This window comes from Dermacentor albipictus, chromosome 7 (genome assembly GCF_038994185.2).
Source record: "Dermacentor albipictus isolate Rhodes 1998 colony chromosome 7, USDA_Dalb.pri_finalv2, whole genome shotgun sequence".
NCBI classification, from domain to species: domain Eukaryota; kingdom Metazoa; phylum Arthropoda; class Arachnida; order Ixodida; family Ixodidae; genus Dermacentor; species Dermacentor albipictus.
In genome coordinates, this window is record NC_091827.1 from 119,037,842 (window position 1) to 119,056,731 (window position 18,890).

An 18,890-nucleotide genomic window follows, 5' to 3' on the forward strand; every position below is an offset into this window, starting at 1 on the left:
ATTCGGCACAAATTTTGAAATGGTCGCATTTAAAAGAGTATATGATGGACCCAGCTGATCATTGCAGAGTTAGCTTTCCCACCAGACAGTCTACCAAGCTAATGGCGGCGCAGACATTTTTTCTGATCGGCACGCACGAGCACAATTTTCGTGTCGTACGACATGAAGACATGCCTCTCATAGTGAAACTATGCGACAAGCCCCTATACCTGCAATAACACAGAGTCTTTGGTTGAACCATGATCACTGCAGCCATTATTTGGGCAAATAAGCAATGTGGAGAAGTGTGCTTAAAAATTGGGAAGAGGGTTGTTTTGTGGATTTGAGAAATTTTGATGCTTTAGAAATTTTGAAAAGACAAAAATGCAGGATACAGTATCATAGACTTAAGTTATTTGGCTCCAACTAACTCAATTTTTCGATTATTTCGATCCAGACTGAAAGTCCTGTCCGGCACCCATAGGGCCTAAAAAACTATGGGCCCAAAATTTTGTTATTTCAATCCTAAAATTGGCTTTCCGTAGATAATTCGAACTAGACTGGTCAACACACATGCACCTGACCCCAATCGTGAGCTCTTTAGTGGTAGCATCTGCATAAGCTGAGCTAAGGGGACAGTGAATGCATCAAAATCCGTCATCCTCTGCCGAAAATGCCTCCTTTCCGTCTTCGGCTCCGTTCACACTTAGGAAGCAGAAAGCGGGCGGAAAGGCCAAAGTGGGCGGAATATCCTTTCGCCACCTGGTTTTCCACCCGTATTGCCACCTAGGCGGGCGGATTTTGACAAGTTTTTTCCGCTTCCGCCTTCTCTGAGACCAAGTGTGAATGTAGCCTTCCCTAGTAATATTTTCAAGTGAAAACACTAGGTCACAATGAATGATTACGGTACTTTACTTACTTGATTCTAACCCACACCTTCTTTCTTCCCAAGAAAATTATCCTGCAATTTGCCTGTGCGGTGAAATCAGACACAAAACCAAAGCCTGTTCACAGCTGTCTAAACAACCTACCATCAGAGCCAGCCTAGTGAGTATTATCGCCAACACAAGCTGGCGACACTCGTTCTTGCGTAATAGGCATGTAGTGTCACTATTGAAGTAGTAAAGGCAAGGCGCAGAAGACCAGGATCGGCGCCACTCACAACTAAGTTTATTTTCGCAACAAGCCTGCCTTATATAGGTTATTCACGCCGAATCACGCACAAAACTTTAGAAGTAAAAAGCAGCAATCTATCGACCACTCAGGAATCTTATCTGGTACATAATATCGAATGAGCAAACAAGAACCACACGTGGATCAGCACGGGAGGCAATTGATCTAGTGTAGTCTTTTTCCAAGCCAATGGGGACAAAAACCAGATATAAAAAGTACCGTCTACGCTTCACTACCAAACTACCCACCACATAACACACTTCAAACACCTAAGGCCCAGTTATTGATAAAACCCGCACGACTATGGGAGTAATGACCATCGAATAACCCGGAAAAAACATGAAAAATGCGTATAAGTACAGCGTATGCGTCAAAACTAAAATCTCTAATAGTCACTCGCCTACAAAATTGACAAAACATGTGACCGTGCGAAAAAAGAACCACGCGACAAACAATGAAATGGACAGAAGTGATGAACGATAAAGGTCTAAGAACAGCGTCTGCGTCAAAAAAAAAAGCAACACAAGCCTAAGAGCCACTAGAAAATCGTCAGCAAAATAAAAACTAGTTAAATAAAAGGAAGACAGACTGTAAAACAAATGAAATCACTCTAACAAGAGGCCTAAATGAAACCTTCTAAAAAAGTCGTCTCCTTGTCACTAAGCGTAATGGACGGCCTGCTGACGCATGCATTCCCCTCTTTTTTGATGAAAAAGGCTTCCACAATTTCCCGCTCATACCTGTCTTTTCCATACTTCAAAAATTTAGTTTTATCAAACTGTGGGCGGCAATTAGAGCAGTCTCTGCAATGCTCTGCACGGAAACTCCCTTCCTTGTTGCGCAGATTACGACAATGTTCCATCGCACGCTCATTGAAACATCGACCTGTTAGTCCGATATAGCTGCGACCACAGCTTAGGGGTATTCGGTAGACTACACGTGTCCTGCATTCAGTGAACTTCTTCTGATGCTGAATTGAACAAGCCGGGCGTTTCTCTCCGTTCATGGCACAAAGCTTAGACAGCTTGCAAGGCACCGAGAAGACAACCTGAACGTTATGCCTACTCGCCGCTTTCTTAATGTTGTGCGATACCTTATGAAGGTACGGAATTACCGCAACAGAACTGCGTGAAAATGGCTCCCTGATAAGAGGCGGGTGCTTTAGTTTTTGGAGCATCATTTCGCAGACAGCTGAAATCAGACATGGCGGGAAGCCTGCCTGTTGTAGTCGTTGCACTTGAGTGCTAAAGCTACTTGACACCAAATGGATACAAGACTTAGTTAAAGCCGTTTGCAGAGAATTGGTAGCAATTGCACGCTTTACAATCTTGGAATGGGCGCTCCCAAACGGTAGCAGGCCTTTCAAAGAATGCGGATTGTACATCCAACAAATGCCTTCCTTTGGAAACACTAGCCCGATATCCAAGAACTGGAGTTGACCACAGCTCCGTACTTCCTTGGTAAACCTGAGACCCTGACTGTGGTTCGAGAAGATAGTCATGGTTCTCTCAACGGTAGAAACTAATTTGTGCTCAGGGACGTCCTTCAAAATGACCAAGAAACCATCAACATATCTGTAAATGGACACTACATGAGGATCACAAAGATTATTACTGATCTCAGCTCCAACAACAGATAGGAAGATATCGCAAAGGACAGGAACTACAGAAGAACCGATGCATATCCCTTTCTTCTGCACATAAAACTTGCCTTCAAACAAAATGGCGGTTCAGTTCAGGTAGAACTCTAATAACGAAATGAAATTGTCCGCGCTTACACCTGCAGCGTTCTGGAAGCGGACTTCACCAGTTGATTGGATCTTGTCCCTGACCGCCGCTAAGAGACCTTGGTGAGGGACCAAATAGAAGAGATCTTCAATGTCAATGGAGAAGGCGTTGTATTCACGAGGCGGCAAGTTGTCCAGATCCTTCAGCACTTAGGAAAGGGTCGTCGCTCACCATGTTTCCCAGATGTGTCTGAAGGTACCGGCTAACAAGACGTTGCCATGTTCCCCTTTCTGAAACAATGGTGTGCAGCAGACATTCAGGCTTGTGTGTCTTCAAAGTGAAGAAGATCTCAAGAAACCTCCCTTTTTCATCCTTTGCCACCTTGTGCAGGTTTTCTAAAATCATTTCTCACAAAAGTTGAAGAGCCTGACCTTCCGAACCTTGAACGCCACTTATACCCATCGATAACCGGCTATCGATGGGTATACGCATGGACAGGAAAGTCAGGCGAATACTGCCACATGAATGGGCAGTATGCTTCAGCATGTTTTCTACCTTTTGCAGAAGTATGCAACACTGGGCTAGTTGTTTAAGCATGAAGAAAAATAGTAAAAACAGTGCAAATGCAACGAAACGCAGAAGAAACACACCACAGGTCCCGACTGACAACTGATGGGTTATTGCGGTGGAGCAATATAAGAAAAATCACGAAGGGGGACCAAAATGCGATAAGTAAGTCATTGTGGCATGGTTTAAGGGGGGAAGCAGCCTTTGAAAACCGAAAAATCACAAGAAAGTCTATTTCTGGGAAATCTTATATTCCGACAGTATGTGTTATAAACTACCATTTCTGTAAATATCAACATCTAAATCATCGCGAAACTATTTCAAATAAAGTTTATAATGAGCCATAGCAGCCCTCAAGCGGCAAGCGAGCGCTCAGAATACCCCTACTTAGCGCAAACAGCATTTCTCCACCGTTCCTCCGAGCGCCGCCATTTTGGTGTTGTTTGGTTCGTGCATTCTTGTGCTTTTTTTCCCCCGTCACTTGCGGCAGCGGCGTAAATCGCTCATGATTGGAGGGCTCACGAGAGCTTTCAAGTTTTCCGCGGCTGAGACGCGAATCTGAGATTGGGCAAAGTGTGCGCTCAAGGATGCGTGGGAGCACGCAACTCCCATTGGCTGCTGCGTGCGATGATGTAGTGGTCTCCTGCATAATGCATCCGGGCGTCGTCTGTTTCGGCTCCTCCATCGCCGGTGCCCTTTCTGTGTCCCACTTGTCATCGTCTATCTTTGCAACCGTTCGCATATTCTCCAAGTTTCTACCGTCTTTAAGAGCCGATTTTCAACCGTCTTCACGAGACCGTTGCTGCGTTTAGCCTGCCAATTGTTGTGCGGTCGGCCACGATGTGCCCAAAGACGCTCAAGATGCTACACGCTTCCTTGCACCGATGCAAGAAAGCGTTCTATGAAGGTCGCCCGCATGGCGAAGCTTGCCGCTCACGAACGATGATCGCACCAATGGTTCCTGCGGGGCAGCTTCCGCTTCATCTACGCAAAAGCGTGGTTGCATCGACGCTTCTAGCAACGTGACTCCTACTCCACCGGCGAAAGAATTTGACGTGACAGGTGTGCCTGGTGTCTCGTGCTCATGGACAGCAGCTTCCACATCCTTTCTTTCATCTGCCTCGGACAGTGCGATCGCGTCGTCCACTGTGCACTTGAAAACACATTTCCTGACGTTTGAGCAGAAAGAGGCGGCGCATAAAAAACGCGCTGCTATGCAACAACGACTTGGCGCTATGTCAGCGATGGAGCGAAAATTTCAAACAATGAAACGTGATCCTGAAGCTGCCCCCGCTACCAGTGAAGGCGAAAAATTTATCCTTGTGCAAATGGATACCCTAGGCGACCTGCTATTCGGGACCCCGTGCATGCAGCGGTGTTTCGCGACTGGGATGAAGGTTCAAAGAGGCACCCAACTTGGACTTGCAACAAAGCTCGAGCTGCTATGAACGTGTCCCATCAGGGCCTGCATCATAAGACTTTTCAGAAGCACTTGAAGAAATTCAGGGAACCACAGACACACTGCGTAGACAAGTTCTATGCAGAATCTGCTTCTGCTGTGAAAACCACCTACAAGGAAATGGATCCATAGTTCAGCAAGGATATCAAAGCAAACGTTCATGGAACATGGCACAAGCGTGGCCACACATCCCATATTGGAATTGGTACAATAATTTAATATCATATGGGTCTCATCTTGGATGCCATTGTTTTATTGAACCAGTGCCCTGGTTGCCAAGTAGGACTAAAGCATGGAGACCCAGGCTACGTAAGCTGGCAGGAGGATCATGTGTACCAGAAAAACACTGACACTAAGTCTGGGAGGATGGAGGTTGAGGCAGCTGTCATCCTTTTCTCATGTTTGGAGCCACAGCACAACCTCTGTTACACAATGCTCGTGTCTGACGGAGGTAGTGCGACCTTCTCTGCCCTTGTGCAAGAAAATGTTTATGGACTGGTCCCCATTTCGAAAGAGGAATGCCTGAACCACATCCAGAAGAGGATGGGGACAGCACTGCGGAACATTGTGCAGAAAAGTGACAAGGCTTTAGGAGGGAAGCGCAGGCTAACAAAGGCCCTCATCGAAAAGTTGACTATTATGGCTGGGCCCTATGGAACAATTCCAACGAAGTGGCTGCAATGTAGCATGCAGTGATGGCATCGTACCACCACGTGACATCGACGGACAAGGATCCTCACCACGACTTGTGCCCTAAGGGTGCAGACTCGTGGTGTCGTCATAACGCCTGCAAGAGTGATGGTGTGCCACCTCTGAAGCATCGGTACAATCTTCCAGGCTATGTTGTAGAAGCACTGCTACCTGTTTATGAGTGACTCTCACAGGCTTCTCTTCTGCAACGCTGCCTGGGAGCAAAGAAGCAGAATGCATCAGAATCATTTCACTCCGTGCTGTGGTCCCTGATGCCAAAAGAGCAGCATGCGTCGCTGATTGCCATGGAGACAGCACTGTATGAGGCAGTTTTAAGATATAATGCTGGCTGCCACAGGGCCACCCAAGAGCTATGTTCATTAGTGGGGCTAACACCTGGCCATTCAACAGGCAGCTGAGATGCGCTTGAAAAAGGCCAAGAGGAGATCGCAAGAGAAGGTGGAAAGGCAGCAAAAGAAGAGAGTGCCTAAGGACATCTCCAGTTACGCTGCAGGGTCATTTTAGACCAATATATGTGCTCAAAACTTTCAAAGCTCATTTTCTCAATATGACTTTTTTAGCTGGTGAGGCTGCTTGTTGCAGCCATATCTCTGTAACTGGTCATCAGATTTCCAAATGTTTTTTATTATTATTGTGTATTTGAATAAATTTCTGAGGGCAAGACAAGCATATCTTTTTTTATATATTGTGTCTGTGATTTGTGACATTTAATCAAAATTTTATTGATAAAATCCTAATCACCAACACTAAATTCGGTGGTCTGCTAAAATTTTCCAGCAAGAAAATTTTTAAAAAGGGGCCCTGAGGTATCCATCTGGGAATCATCATAGTGAATTTCATAGTTGCAGCACCTTTTGAAAATTCACCAGGCCTGGAATGAGAAAACCATGTGCACAACTCTGACATACTGCTGTAACTTGAGAACCAGTGAACATAACTGCATGACATTTTGTAGTTCTACTAATGCTTTTGCTGTTAGTCTGTCGTGAAAATTTCATTAAGATATCTCAATAAACAAATAAGTTGCTATCCGAGGGTAGCCTCCCCCTTGAACAGGTGGGGTGAAAGAGCAATCAAACTAAATAAACTAAAAGAAAATCTAAAAGAAACAAGCTCAGAAACGTGTGCACTGAATTCGCATGCACTTTCAAGGTACCTAATCTCTTTTTCACTGAGCATTAAGGAAGGGGCGCTTACACAAGCTTCACCTCTTCGGCTAATAGCAAAGGCATCAGCTATAAGGCAGCCATGAGCACTTTTATGGCGTCCTTTGTCTTGGCACTTTTCAAAGTCTGGAATGCGCCCACACAGCATCAGGCAGCCATGAGCACTTTTATGGCGTCCTATGTCTTGGCACTTTTCAAAGTCTGGAATGCGCCCACATACAATGCAGCAAAGTGCCATGTTGCTACCTTGTTTTTGTCAATGACTGTTTTAGTGCTCCCTGAGTGGCCGGCTCCAATGTAGGTCTCCTTACAGGAGAGTGGAACTTCATAGATGACGTTGGCCATACAATTAATGAAAGGCCTTGAGTGCTTTGTAGTGCACATAGACTTCTTGGGCCTTTCAGCACTGACGCGCCTACATAGTTGACCGAGCTTGTTGGGGGCAGAAAAGATTACTTCCAGACCCGATTTCGGGGCAACTTTCTTAATCTTGTGCAAAATGCCAAGAATGTGCAGAATAACACTCATCCAACAGAATAATGCTCATCCAATTCCTGTTGTCTACCTCTTGTTTAATTCGACCTGCAGGATAATTTGGACAATTTGGACAGTACTGTCAAGACTGAGTTAATGAAATTCGACTGTATTTCTTTAAGTGGAGACAATGAGCAAAACGAGAACAAGGTGAAAGCCGGAGTCGATGTTTTGACAAGTGGACTTGTCTTCTTCAAGGCAAGTGGACTTGTGTTGAAGAAGACAAGTCCACTTGTCGAAACGTCGGCTCCAGCTTTCACCTTGTTCTCGTTTTGCTCATCGTCTTGAATTCCCATCTCCCACATTCCCCACGTTTATGTGGAGACGTGGCTTTTGAAATCAACTTCGCTATTTCTTCATGGATTTCGATGAAAATTGGCAGAGGTAGTGGTAATGTTTCTGTAATGTTCTAGAAATTTCAAAGTTTTATCTTAATAACATTTTTATTTACGAACTTCTTCTCCTTTTGGGTTTGTCCCACATCTGAATGACTTGCAAAATGTGATAGAAGACTCGTTCAAAACACCATATGTTCCAGAATGAATGGCTGAGGGTGCAATATTTTTCAATTTTTTGTATTCACATCATCATTTTTTAAGTTTAATTTTATTGCGATAGCAATTATATGGACACTCGGGGGGGGTATTGTGCAAGAGTCTACCTAGTGGACTGTCCATTTTGGCCGCTGGTGACTGGATGCACCAGCGGCTTTTGCATCTACGATCTGCATCTACGAGAGAGGAGGAGATGTGCGGCCCTAGCCAATCATCAGTGGCTGAAACGGACAATCCACTAGGTGGGCACTTACAGAATACTCCCCCAGGTGCATTTCTAATATCGGCGTCGCTGCGATGTTCTGTATAAAGGTTAAGGGCGATAACATCCTCATGGCAAACTGTACGCTGTAAGTACTAGTAAGAGCTTTCGAGGGCATGGTGATTAAATCTCGTGTGTGCCATCTTCTGAGGCACACAAGTGACCGGGAGGAGGGGAGGGAGGGCGCTTTCTACTTCTGCGGCTGCTGCTTATGGGGCAGCTGAGCGGGCCCCATCTTGAAAGCGATTTGCGATGAGGACACGGTGCACCGAGGGCTCATAGCTTCGTGTGCCTCTTCGTTCTCGCCGCTTTGCTCATGTTGAAGGGAGGAGCAGCAGGACGGTCAATTTGCTCACTGATGCTGCCATGCTTCCTCACTCCAGCATTTTGACAGCGAGTTTATGTGTTCGAGTGAGATGTGTTCATGTTTGCTTGTGCACTTGCGATACCATGCTTGTTAATTTAGTTGGTAAGCAAATGCTTACAATCTCACATGGCTGATAAAATTACTAACCTTACTTCATATAGCGGCTATCTCAATCAATGCTTCGCCTTTCGGGTGAAACAGCGACGTTTTTTATGGGGTGACTGTACAACAGGCATCTAGGCTGTGAACTAGTTGAATCATTAATTCAGAAAATGTGGTACTAGAGAAGCAAGAATGTCACACCCTGGACTGCACTTCAATGAACATAGCAAAAAAAATGAAATTGGAATAGCCGCGAAGAAATCAGTGGAACAAGCTGAGCAGGAGGCATGAAAAACAGTTTTGAGAAAATGGCCATCCAAGCTGTACCTTGGATTTTACTTTATCAAAAGGCACCAGGTTTGTACTCGTATTTGCTATCAAGTGCGAGATGCTTCTGGAGCATATTGCCTTGTGTCTGAAGTACCTTGCTTGCCTTTTTTCCCCCAAAACATTTTCCTGCACTGCTCTGTGAAGAGCATGTTGCCCAAGTTGCGAACCAAATGTTGAACAATATCCCACAAAAGCACAGCGTGCTGCACAAATGTATTCGCATACTTCCTCGTTGATGGCCGTCTCTGGTGAAGCAGGGAGGCTTACCACTCAGCATCCCTCACATAATGTCTCTGTCGCATTCAATAGTGTTGTTTTTTTTTTTTGTAGCAGTGACCAGATAGTTAAACGAAGGCTTTCAGCAGCATTTTTTTTTCCTAGACTGAGGAGCTAGCTGCACATACGAAAGGCACTGGTACAAAGGCAGCAATGCATCTCAAACATGCACGCCTTGCAAGCCAGCACTTATGTGGAGGTTTACCCTGTGCTTTTTGTGGCCTGGCGTGTGCACCTTACTTTATGAGAACATTGTAGTGTACCAACTTCTTTCTTTCTCAAACCTTTTGAGGGCCTGAAGAGCTTAAAGGGACCCTGAAACGCTTTTGACGATTTTCTACAAACGTACTGAGTCGCTAGAGTAGGTCCTTCTGATCATTAATTGACACATCTAAGTGCTCTGCGTAAAGCGTGTAATTTATTATAAAATTTTAAAAATGCACATCGCTGCCGATCACAGCGCACTGCTCGGCGGAATTTTAAGCCGCCCCTACCTATATGACCGAAATCACCCATATGACGTCAGTGGGGCGAGCTATCTGATTGGCTGACCAGGGCGCGTGATCGATAATTTTTCCAACTTTATGGTAAACAAATGATCTTCGTAATAGTTGGAATGTTATTTAATTTGTTTTTATAAAGAGAAAGTAGCAGAAAGAGAATGCACAAAAACAATTTTTCAGTACACTTCAGCACTTCCGGCACACAGCAAGTGTCGTCTGCTTGTGTTACAACGTATCCTATTTTGACGAGAGCTCCGCGGTCAGAGTTGGTCTCAGTCTTTTCGCGAGCACTATGATTCGACTTTGTTGCCTTGTGGACTGCAAACGTAGCGACTGGCAATATGTCAAGCTGCGACATCGTGTCCTTCTGCAAGGCAGCGTACGAGCGAACTGGCTGCTGCGCATCGGACTGCCGCTATCCGATCGGCGCCAGGATTTGCGCGTTTGTGGCCGTCACTTTACATTGGAAGATTACTAACGCACTAGCGTTACGCGAGTCCCGTATTAGGGCAAACGTAAGCGCTAGGGGACAGGGTCTGGCCGCTTGACTGTGCCGTAACGGGATGAGCCGAGATGAGCAGAAGGGCAAATGTGAATGGTCTGCACGGTGCAGCCACCTGGTGGCATAGAGGTCAACCATACACAGTAGCAGCAATGAAGCGTATTCTTCTTTGCTGCTGGCGCGTATTTTTCGCAGGAGTGTAATCATCAACACGTTGTCTTTATAAATGTTTAAAATGTTTTACACTTGGTTAGAGCAATATTAGCGCTTTGTTTGGCTGGTTCAGCGCTGCGCCAACAAGTGTCTGGACCGTGCAGACCGATCAGGCCGCTCACGTACGTCTACGCCAAAGTTCCTTCACCAGCTTGAGTTTATGCCTCCAGTCATTTGCCGAAATGACCAGCTTGCCTGTGGTTAACGGAATACCAGACACGTTCGGCGCTACGACAGAATGCTCGCAACGCACACTGCTTTGATAGCTCTCACTTGGGGTCGACAGCCAAGCGGCTAGCGGAGAGGTTTCGCGCGGGCGGGGTCCAAAACAACCGGAAGTGGACGATGTGACGTCGCATCGTGACGCAGGACCAGTGAAGGCGGAGCTTAGCCCCGCTCACTCGGCGAACGAGTTGAGGAAGAAAAGCATGGCTGTGGAGGAGGGTAACTTCTAATCGCTTGTAGCTCCATTAATACGTAACGCTTCACTTAAATTGTGGTGCGAATGTTCTACTTAAGCTGTACCCTACGCGTCTACAAAATTTGTCCGAACCGTTTCAGGGGCCCTTTAAGCTATGCAATGGAAGATTCCTTAAATATTGTGAGCATAGCTAAATGTTACATTCTGGGTCCCCCACACCCTACTTCTTTTTCTCTAATCATAAAAACTCACATTTGAACTTTTCATTTTTTTGGCACCTTCACATCAAACGCTTTGGGTGTGAAATTGAAATAATGAGGAAAAATATATAAACAAATAAATAAAATAAAATCAATAAAATCAATAAAATCAATAAAATCAAAGCCCGACTTGAGTGCGTGATGTGCTTGGCCGTGAATCTTGAAGGGCCGATGTGAGAAATGCCTAGCGGCGGGTTCGAGGAGTTAGGTGTGATGTGCTTGATTGCAAGTCAAGGCTCCAATGCACGAAATGCCTAGCTTCAGGCCCAAAGAGTGCGCACGCAATGTGCACTGTCACGGGTGCGAGGATTGCATGGGCAATGTGCTTGGGCATGAAGTCCGAAACACTGATGCTCAAATGGCTCCGCATGTACGAGGATTCCATGTGCAAAAGGCTCGGGCAGGAAGTCCGCGTCGACGAGGCTCGGAATGTTTAGCCACGGGTCTGAGAAGCCAAGAAATGGAGGGATCAGCCCCACTTCTGCGATGCTTGCGTCACGCCCATTTCCACACTCTTTGAGTTTACGGTGGTCGAGATGTTGGGAGCACGTGAGGATGTGCAAAGAGCACATGGTGCCGCTAAGGAGCAAGCGCCAAACCAATGGCCAAAGGCACTGGAGTCACATGGTGGATGTGGCCAATCGAAGACTCTGGAACAACCTTCAAACTTTTGCTTTTCGTACGCTTGTTTCTGTATGGAGGAGATAGCTGAAGCAGCAAATTTGAAGATGGAGAAATGCACTTTCTGACAAAAAAATTGTTAGAGCAATTCAACGCAGTTTTCAGAGAAGTTATTGTGAAATCAGATAGGAAAATGAGTTCTTATTGAAACTGAATATGTGGTTTTCAAAAATCACACTGTTGACGATTTTTCGCTATGCGAAAGCCACGTCCCACCTTAAAAAGTGCGATAAGAAATTTACATGCCACTACTCTTTCATGTTCCTGCATCTGCCCTGCAACGCCATGTAGAACCCGCATGTCCTGGCCAAACATCCCCGGCCCACGTTACCTCTGCCTGGGTCTGTTTCTGGCGGTCGATGCCCTGAGTAATGGACTTCCACGAGCGGCCTGACACAATGCACGACAAGATCTTGTAAAGCTCGCCAGAGACGCCCAGCTGGTTGCCCCAGTGCTTCAGTGACTCAAGGTCCCGCCGGATCAGGGATAGCCACAGGTTGGCATACTGCAGCCGAAACTGGTCCGTCAACTCCTGCATAGCACATTCAGATGGCAAGAGATGAATAAACAATGATAAGGCAGGGCCGATCAGATTCCATATCATGTTCCAAGTATGCTGAGCTTTAAAGCGTGCACTAGCGAAACATTGGCTTAGTTCCTCAACTCAGTCTTTGTTCCTGATTATCTTGCAGCACTCACTGTGGTGCCACTTCAGGTGCTAGCCAAAATTCTTTTGCTCACACCAACCAGAAAACTAGATTTTTTCTATTATACAATACCAGGGTGTCTACCAAGCTGACATTTCCAAATTCCCCAAGTTTTCCAGAGTGGCTTTGCAATATTCCCTGAGTGTCACAGAACTTTGTTTTACGTCAAGGCGGGTTGACACCATGTCGCTCGATGCTGTCACTCTGTAGTAAGCATGTTAAAAAATAAAAAAAACGACTTAATCCAGTTTTTATAACAAGGAGTAGCGCTTATTTTATTCATTAAGAAAACAGAAAGGGCTAGTGACTAGTGAAATGCTCAGCAAATAAAATACCTTTGAAAAAAAATGGTAAAACCAATTGTGAATCGAGTCGACCGTTCTCAAATACGAATAAAAAGGAGATGCGTACACAAGCAAATATTTTCGAATATGAGCTATTTGTATCAATTGATTACTAGCTCACTGGTATGATGTCCAATCTTTGTCACAAGTGAGATTCTCTCTCAACAGCTGTTAAGTCACCCTCAGCTGACCAGACATACGTACTCTCAGCCTGTGCACAATGCCTCAGTGTTGCGTTTCGTTACTTGAAAGAGTTTATTTTGGTTTGAATGAGAGACACCTGCATCTCGGCATCAGCGAATACATTTTTTTAAAATCTCAAGCTTCTTAAAAGAAGCAGCAGCATAATGCTTCCTTTCCTGTTCATTCCTCAATGCGTCAGTCCTTTGTGTTCTCGTCCTCCTTCCGATGCACATTCGCTTCATGAACCATTTGAACCATTCTTTTGGTCAGGTGAGGGTACAATTTTTAGTACTCCCTGGGGGCCGCGATAACATCCGGAAAATCAGGCAGTTCGACAAAATAAATGCGTCTTATACTGCCCTTAAGGGCTCAAATCGCCACAAGCACAGGCGAAAAAGCTCTGTATGCGTGCCAGTATACTTATTAGGCATGTCGGTGCTCATACTGTGACAGGAGATGGCGAGAGTACGCGTGTGTAGTAAAGGAAGAAATACTGCGTCCCGTGACAACTGCCCCTTCCGATGCTTGTTATGCTTCACCGCAATACTTTTGTGTATGCTTCACTACATAACAATACCATACTAAGGCGAAGATAACTTTCAGGAACCTGCCTCATGCAACGCGCCATGCTTTCCGAGCTTCGAAGCTAATAGCGAGGACCACAAAGGCGGAGTCGCATTGCTGGCAGTGGTGAATTCTTTCAATGAAAAGCACGGCACCGAACGGCAAGAAGCTTAGCAGCGAACGTCGAAGTAGCTGGGCCTAGTGCTGCCGCGGTGGCGGCTACGGCTGCAAGTGGATCTGCGTTCAAGAGCGCCGTTCGAGGTGGTGAGGTAATCAAAATGGCGGCGGTGGTGGCTCTGTTTGATTAATGCCGTTTTGGACCTGCAGTCACGACAAAAAGTCCAGAAAATTGGACGGCGAAGGGTTCTCGCGTCCAAAATTTCAGGCGTTGGCTCTATGGGGGATGTGGTGGTGCCGCGAAGCTGTCAGAATTATTGAGCGTCCAGAAAGTTTGCCGTTGACTGTAGGCTGGCACCTACTCCAGCCGACGACACGGCGTCCGAGTAGATTAGTTACAATTCCTTTTTGTTACTCGAGCCAGCATTACTGCGATTTTCGTTCCCTTTCAATAAAATTACAGCTAATTTTCTCTGACAGAAGCACAAATTCCCCGAGTTTTCCCTGATTATTTCCAGACTATTAAAAATCCCTGACAATTCTCGGTTTTCCCAGTTGGTAGACACCCTGAATACTGTTGTTGACTTTCATTACATATTTACTTCTGCATTTTCCATACCTATTGGTAATGAAAATATGTATGTCTAAATAAATAAACAAACATTAAATTTATTTCCCAAGACAAACTTAGGCGTTGGTTTGGTGTGTGTATTTCTGCATTATTTCATACTAGTTTTGATGTATACCTTTGTATACATTTGTACATATAGATGTATACATTTATTGTCCGCATAGTGATATACCGTACAGCAACCTCTCATTCCCGACACCATTGGTTGTTGCACAATCGAGCAACTCCTATGTATTTACACAGCGGGCACGAAAGTGTCATGGCCAGTTGTATGCATTTCTGCAGACAGAGAATGAATAAAAGGGGCAGGGGAGTGGAGAGCGAGTGTTGCGCGACCTTACCGCGACCCTCTAGATTTCAGAATCCGACAGGTGGCAAATGCCAAACATGACAATGGAATGGCACATACGACGCCTGCTCTTTACAGTCGGCACCGGCTACGCACGGAGTGGTGATTGAGTCACGTGATGTGCAATCCTTTCGTTTGTCGCGCAGATTGGCCTTACGATAACTCACCTGCCACAAAGTTCGGATAGCCCTCTCCATTTTAGAGAAATACCGGAAAGCGGAACGTTCTATGCAGCAAGTAGAACACTGCTGTAAAACACAGGTCCATTATTAAACTGAGAACCTCATGGGTACTCAGCACAAGAGAGCATCTCTAATTAATCAGTTTATGAGGAAAAAAAAAACAACACTTGATTGTATGCAACAGAAATTCTATTCATAAAAAAATACTTACTTTCTGGATGTACACATACTAGAACTGAACAATAATCAGTGCTGATATACTAATTTGGAGTTTCCTTTAAAAAGAATAGACTGTGCTGTATATCTTTATCTATATGTACACAAGTTACTGATAGCCTGCTACATTCTAGTTATGCCATGCTAGGAGTCCCCGAGTGTTTGCAGCACCTTGTTTTCTTGCTCAATATTAGTAAGCATAAAATTCAGTGAAAATTTTCCGAATATTCAATTCAATATTAGATTCAAAATCTACTATTCAGTATTTGCACAACCCTGCTTCCATTCCCTCTAAAACTAATAAATTAGTGATGTTCTGTCATATCGTATACCAATCAGGTTCTAAGTTTAAGAATGCACATGTGTTTTTCGTCAATCTATTATTCATTGCATAGAAAGCCTTTCTTTTCAGTTTTTATTTGAAATACAGAAGGGCTATCGCTATTATTCATTGCATAGAAAGCCTTTCTTTTCAGTTTTTATTTGAAATACAGAAGGGCTATCGCAGCTTTCCAACCCCAGTTGGGTTTTGTAAGGTCCATGTGTGCAACAGACGAAAGGACCGCGTGTCACATGACTCAATCACTACTCCATGTCTAGCAGGTGCCAACAGTAAAAGAGCAGGCATTGTATGTGGTATTTCATAGTTGTGTTCAGCGTGATTTGCTACATGTCAAAGAATCTGAAATCTGGCGGATCACAATAAGTTCACACGATGCTGCCATTTACATTGAAAGAATAAACTGCACTTTATCATTTGCATACTTTGTTTTGTGCAGTGTTTTGTCTGCAATTAGTCTTGTTTTTTAGTAATCAGTGTAGTGTAACTCCTCAGATTTAAAAGACCAACTCGCCCCTCTACAGGCCTGCTCTAAGGTCACGGTCTACAGGTCATGCCCTAAAGCTATGCCAAGACTATAATGATAACCACAGTGCAGAGAGAGAGCTGTATTCATCTCTATAGCAATACCTTTTATAATGCACAGAAATCGCAGTGTAAGAGAACGGACAGCCACACACTAAAATCTTATTTTTGCCCCTGTTTAACATGCCTTGAGGTACTTTGTACACAACTATATGCAGTCAGCATCAAAAGTTTACAAATTGCGCAATGTAAAAAAAAAAATGTGGATATTTCAGCATCCAGGTGTTTGTATTTCTGGCTTTTACAAGCCCACAACATATAGCTGTATAGTTTTACTGGCTATGATAACAAACTGCTCTGATATTAAATGTTTTCTTGGATCGTTAGAAGTGGGCCCATACAGTTATTGTAGAAACAAGAGTCTTTCTGAAACGAGTGCGGCAGAACAGTTACCGCCATCCGGTAGAGCCTAACTAAGCTTGCGGCGATATGATCTTGCATTAGGGAGTTTTGTAAAAGCCTGCCTCAAATCTGCATGGTAATGTGTTTACTGTAGCAATGTGCAAATGACTTTCAAGCTGCATCAAACACGACAAGTTTCCTGTGATCATTTTCTTTGCCCACATATCCACCCAGAACTTATTAAATAAGGTGCAAAACTGAATTTGCTTCCTTACTTCAAGGTTAACAATGCATCAGTTCTATGAATAAGTGTTGGACACTTAAAAGCACTTCGACAAACCGGAAATTCTGTGACGCCAAATTTGATTAGAGGTTTGACAGTGCAGGCAAGCATGTTTTCACATCTAAATTTCTTATTTATTTTTACACATACAGTGGTGCAACAGCTGTTTGACCTTTTGGCGCAGTATCAAATGTATATCTATACACCATGCGATCACAATTTCAATCGAATTCACAAATGAGTATAATGAAGCTGGCTTTGTACACATCAATGCAGCATCTAGGATAAAAATGAGCGAACAAGTTTCATTAATTTTTTACAGAACGGCCGTGCCTGTGCATACAATGCAGCATAAAGACGCTTCTACCTTTAAGACTTGCAGCACGTGTTTGCATGTTCGCCACATTTCAAGTGCACAAAAAAAAAGCATTGCAAAACAAGGGCATGAGAGGAAGAATGCATGCTATAGAATGTGCCCCCCTAAATTAAATTTACAATCAAAACGGTCAAAGGTTTCTTTACTTCTAATGTGTGAAATCTCTCCTGCATAACTACACATTGGATGAAGAGAATGCAGTCCAAACTACAACTATGGGATCTGCTGTTCAGATCAATGAGGGTTCCAAGGAAGGTACCCACTAATGGCAAATTACGTGCCAGCAGTTGAGCACATGTATTACAAGGTAATTCTAATGTGTCCCAGTGGCACTGTCAACAACCATGCTAAATATTGTGAGAATGGACATTATCTGAACTTATTTTTAGTTCGACAGCCTCCTTGAGCAAGCTCCAGCCCACACTGAACTGCAGCACAAACAAGAGTGCAAAGCGAGGATACGAGGGAGGCTCCGCCAGATAGAAATGCAACAAAAGATCAAGAACAGCAAATGGGGGACTGGCAGCATCTGTTTATCCATGGCTATGGCCTCTCCACTGACCTCTTGGATAATGACGATAGTGCGCTTTAAGTTTTGGTTTGTTTTACTAGCTAGGCAGCATGAATGGAATGACGCTTTCATTCTTATGCTTTTTAGATGGATGCTAGTCACAACTTTCCACTAAAATGCAGTTTCGGGGCATGATAGTGTAATGGGTTGCTTTTGGCGCAATTGCCACAGCTGTTAAACTACTGCATATCCAGTTGAACCTCGCAATAACAAAATCGGCAAGTAATGTGAAAAAATTCACCTTCGTGAGAATTTTGTTGTTGTGAAATGAGAAAGCACATATACGTAATGCATCGGAGAACGAAACTTTACTGTGAAAATTCCGTTAGCCTACCTTGGCAAGCTTTGCTCGAGGATAGAGAACCGCATTGCCGACAGTACAAAGTGTGCAGTATGTGTCGATCAGCATTGGCAGCACTGCCATGGATTCTCGGTCATTTGCTTTCGGAGATACGATCACTTCTGCAAGATTTTTGGTAACTCTGCACTAGAAGCAGAGCAACAGCACTCCACAAATGCAGCAGCATTTCTCCAGCGCACGCTGTTGCCTGTAGGCACCGACGCGTCTGGTGCCGAGTGCGAAAGTGATCATATCTTGTATACCCGAAGGTAGCCAATAAAGATTACGGCCCCTTTGCGCAAATCTACATCCAGCGGCGAATCTGCATGCAATGTCTTGTTAGGTGGCACCAAAACCAGCGTTCTCAGGACTGCGTATTCCCAGGACGACGGCTCAATCATGGCCCGATGTGCGGCACTCGCTGCTGCGACCGCATTTCAAGGGCCATAAAGAATTCCACACTGGTGGGACATGGATTTCCTCATTGATTGCTGCATTTTTCTTGCCGAGGCGCATATTACACACTGCATTTGATCTGTATAAACCGTCGTCACATGTTGGTAACAACATGTTGATGCTTCAAATGGGCGATAAATAAACAACATGACGGCTGTGACGTGTTTCCGGCACGATTGCTGCTGGCACTTGGTTGCTTTTTAAACAAAAATGGCGGTGCCCAAGCAAGTGTAATGAGGTGGTTTTTCCGCAATTTTAGAGCAGAGCAATTGCATTTGAGCACATTTTGGAGCCTGCTAGCCTTGCATGAGTACGAAATATTTGGGGTATTGTTCCGGCAAATTTCGTTTATGTGGGATTATAGTCAGCGACATTTTGTTGTCGAGATACAAAATGCATTGAATTCTATGGGGATACAAAAATATTTCGTTGTTGCAAGAATTTTGTTGTTGCAGGTTTCGACAGTAGCAGCCTATACAGGGCTGTTTCAGGACTAGTTTTACAGAAACAAGAACAA

General features: G+C 44.5%; 1 protein-coding gene across 3 annotated transcripts in view; it reads right to left on the reverse strand.

Annotated features, from left to right (window-relative positions):
* Adck1 (aarF domain containing kinase 1) overlaps nucleotides 1-18,890 on the reverse strand; it is a 103,882-nt gene that overhangs the window by 4,597 nt on the left and 80,395 nt on the right. For all 3 annotated transcript variants that reach the window (XM_065441539.2, XM_065441540.2, XM_065441538.2), the window contains one exon: nucleotides 12,119-12,319. In XM_065441539.2, coding sequence (XP_065297611.2) covers nucleotides 12,119-12,319 — 201 coding nt within the window. The remainder of the gene's footprint in view (nucleotides 1-12,118; nucleotides 12,320-18,890) is intronic.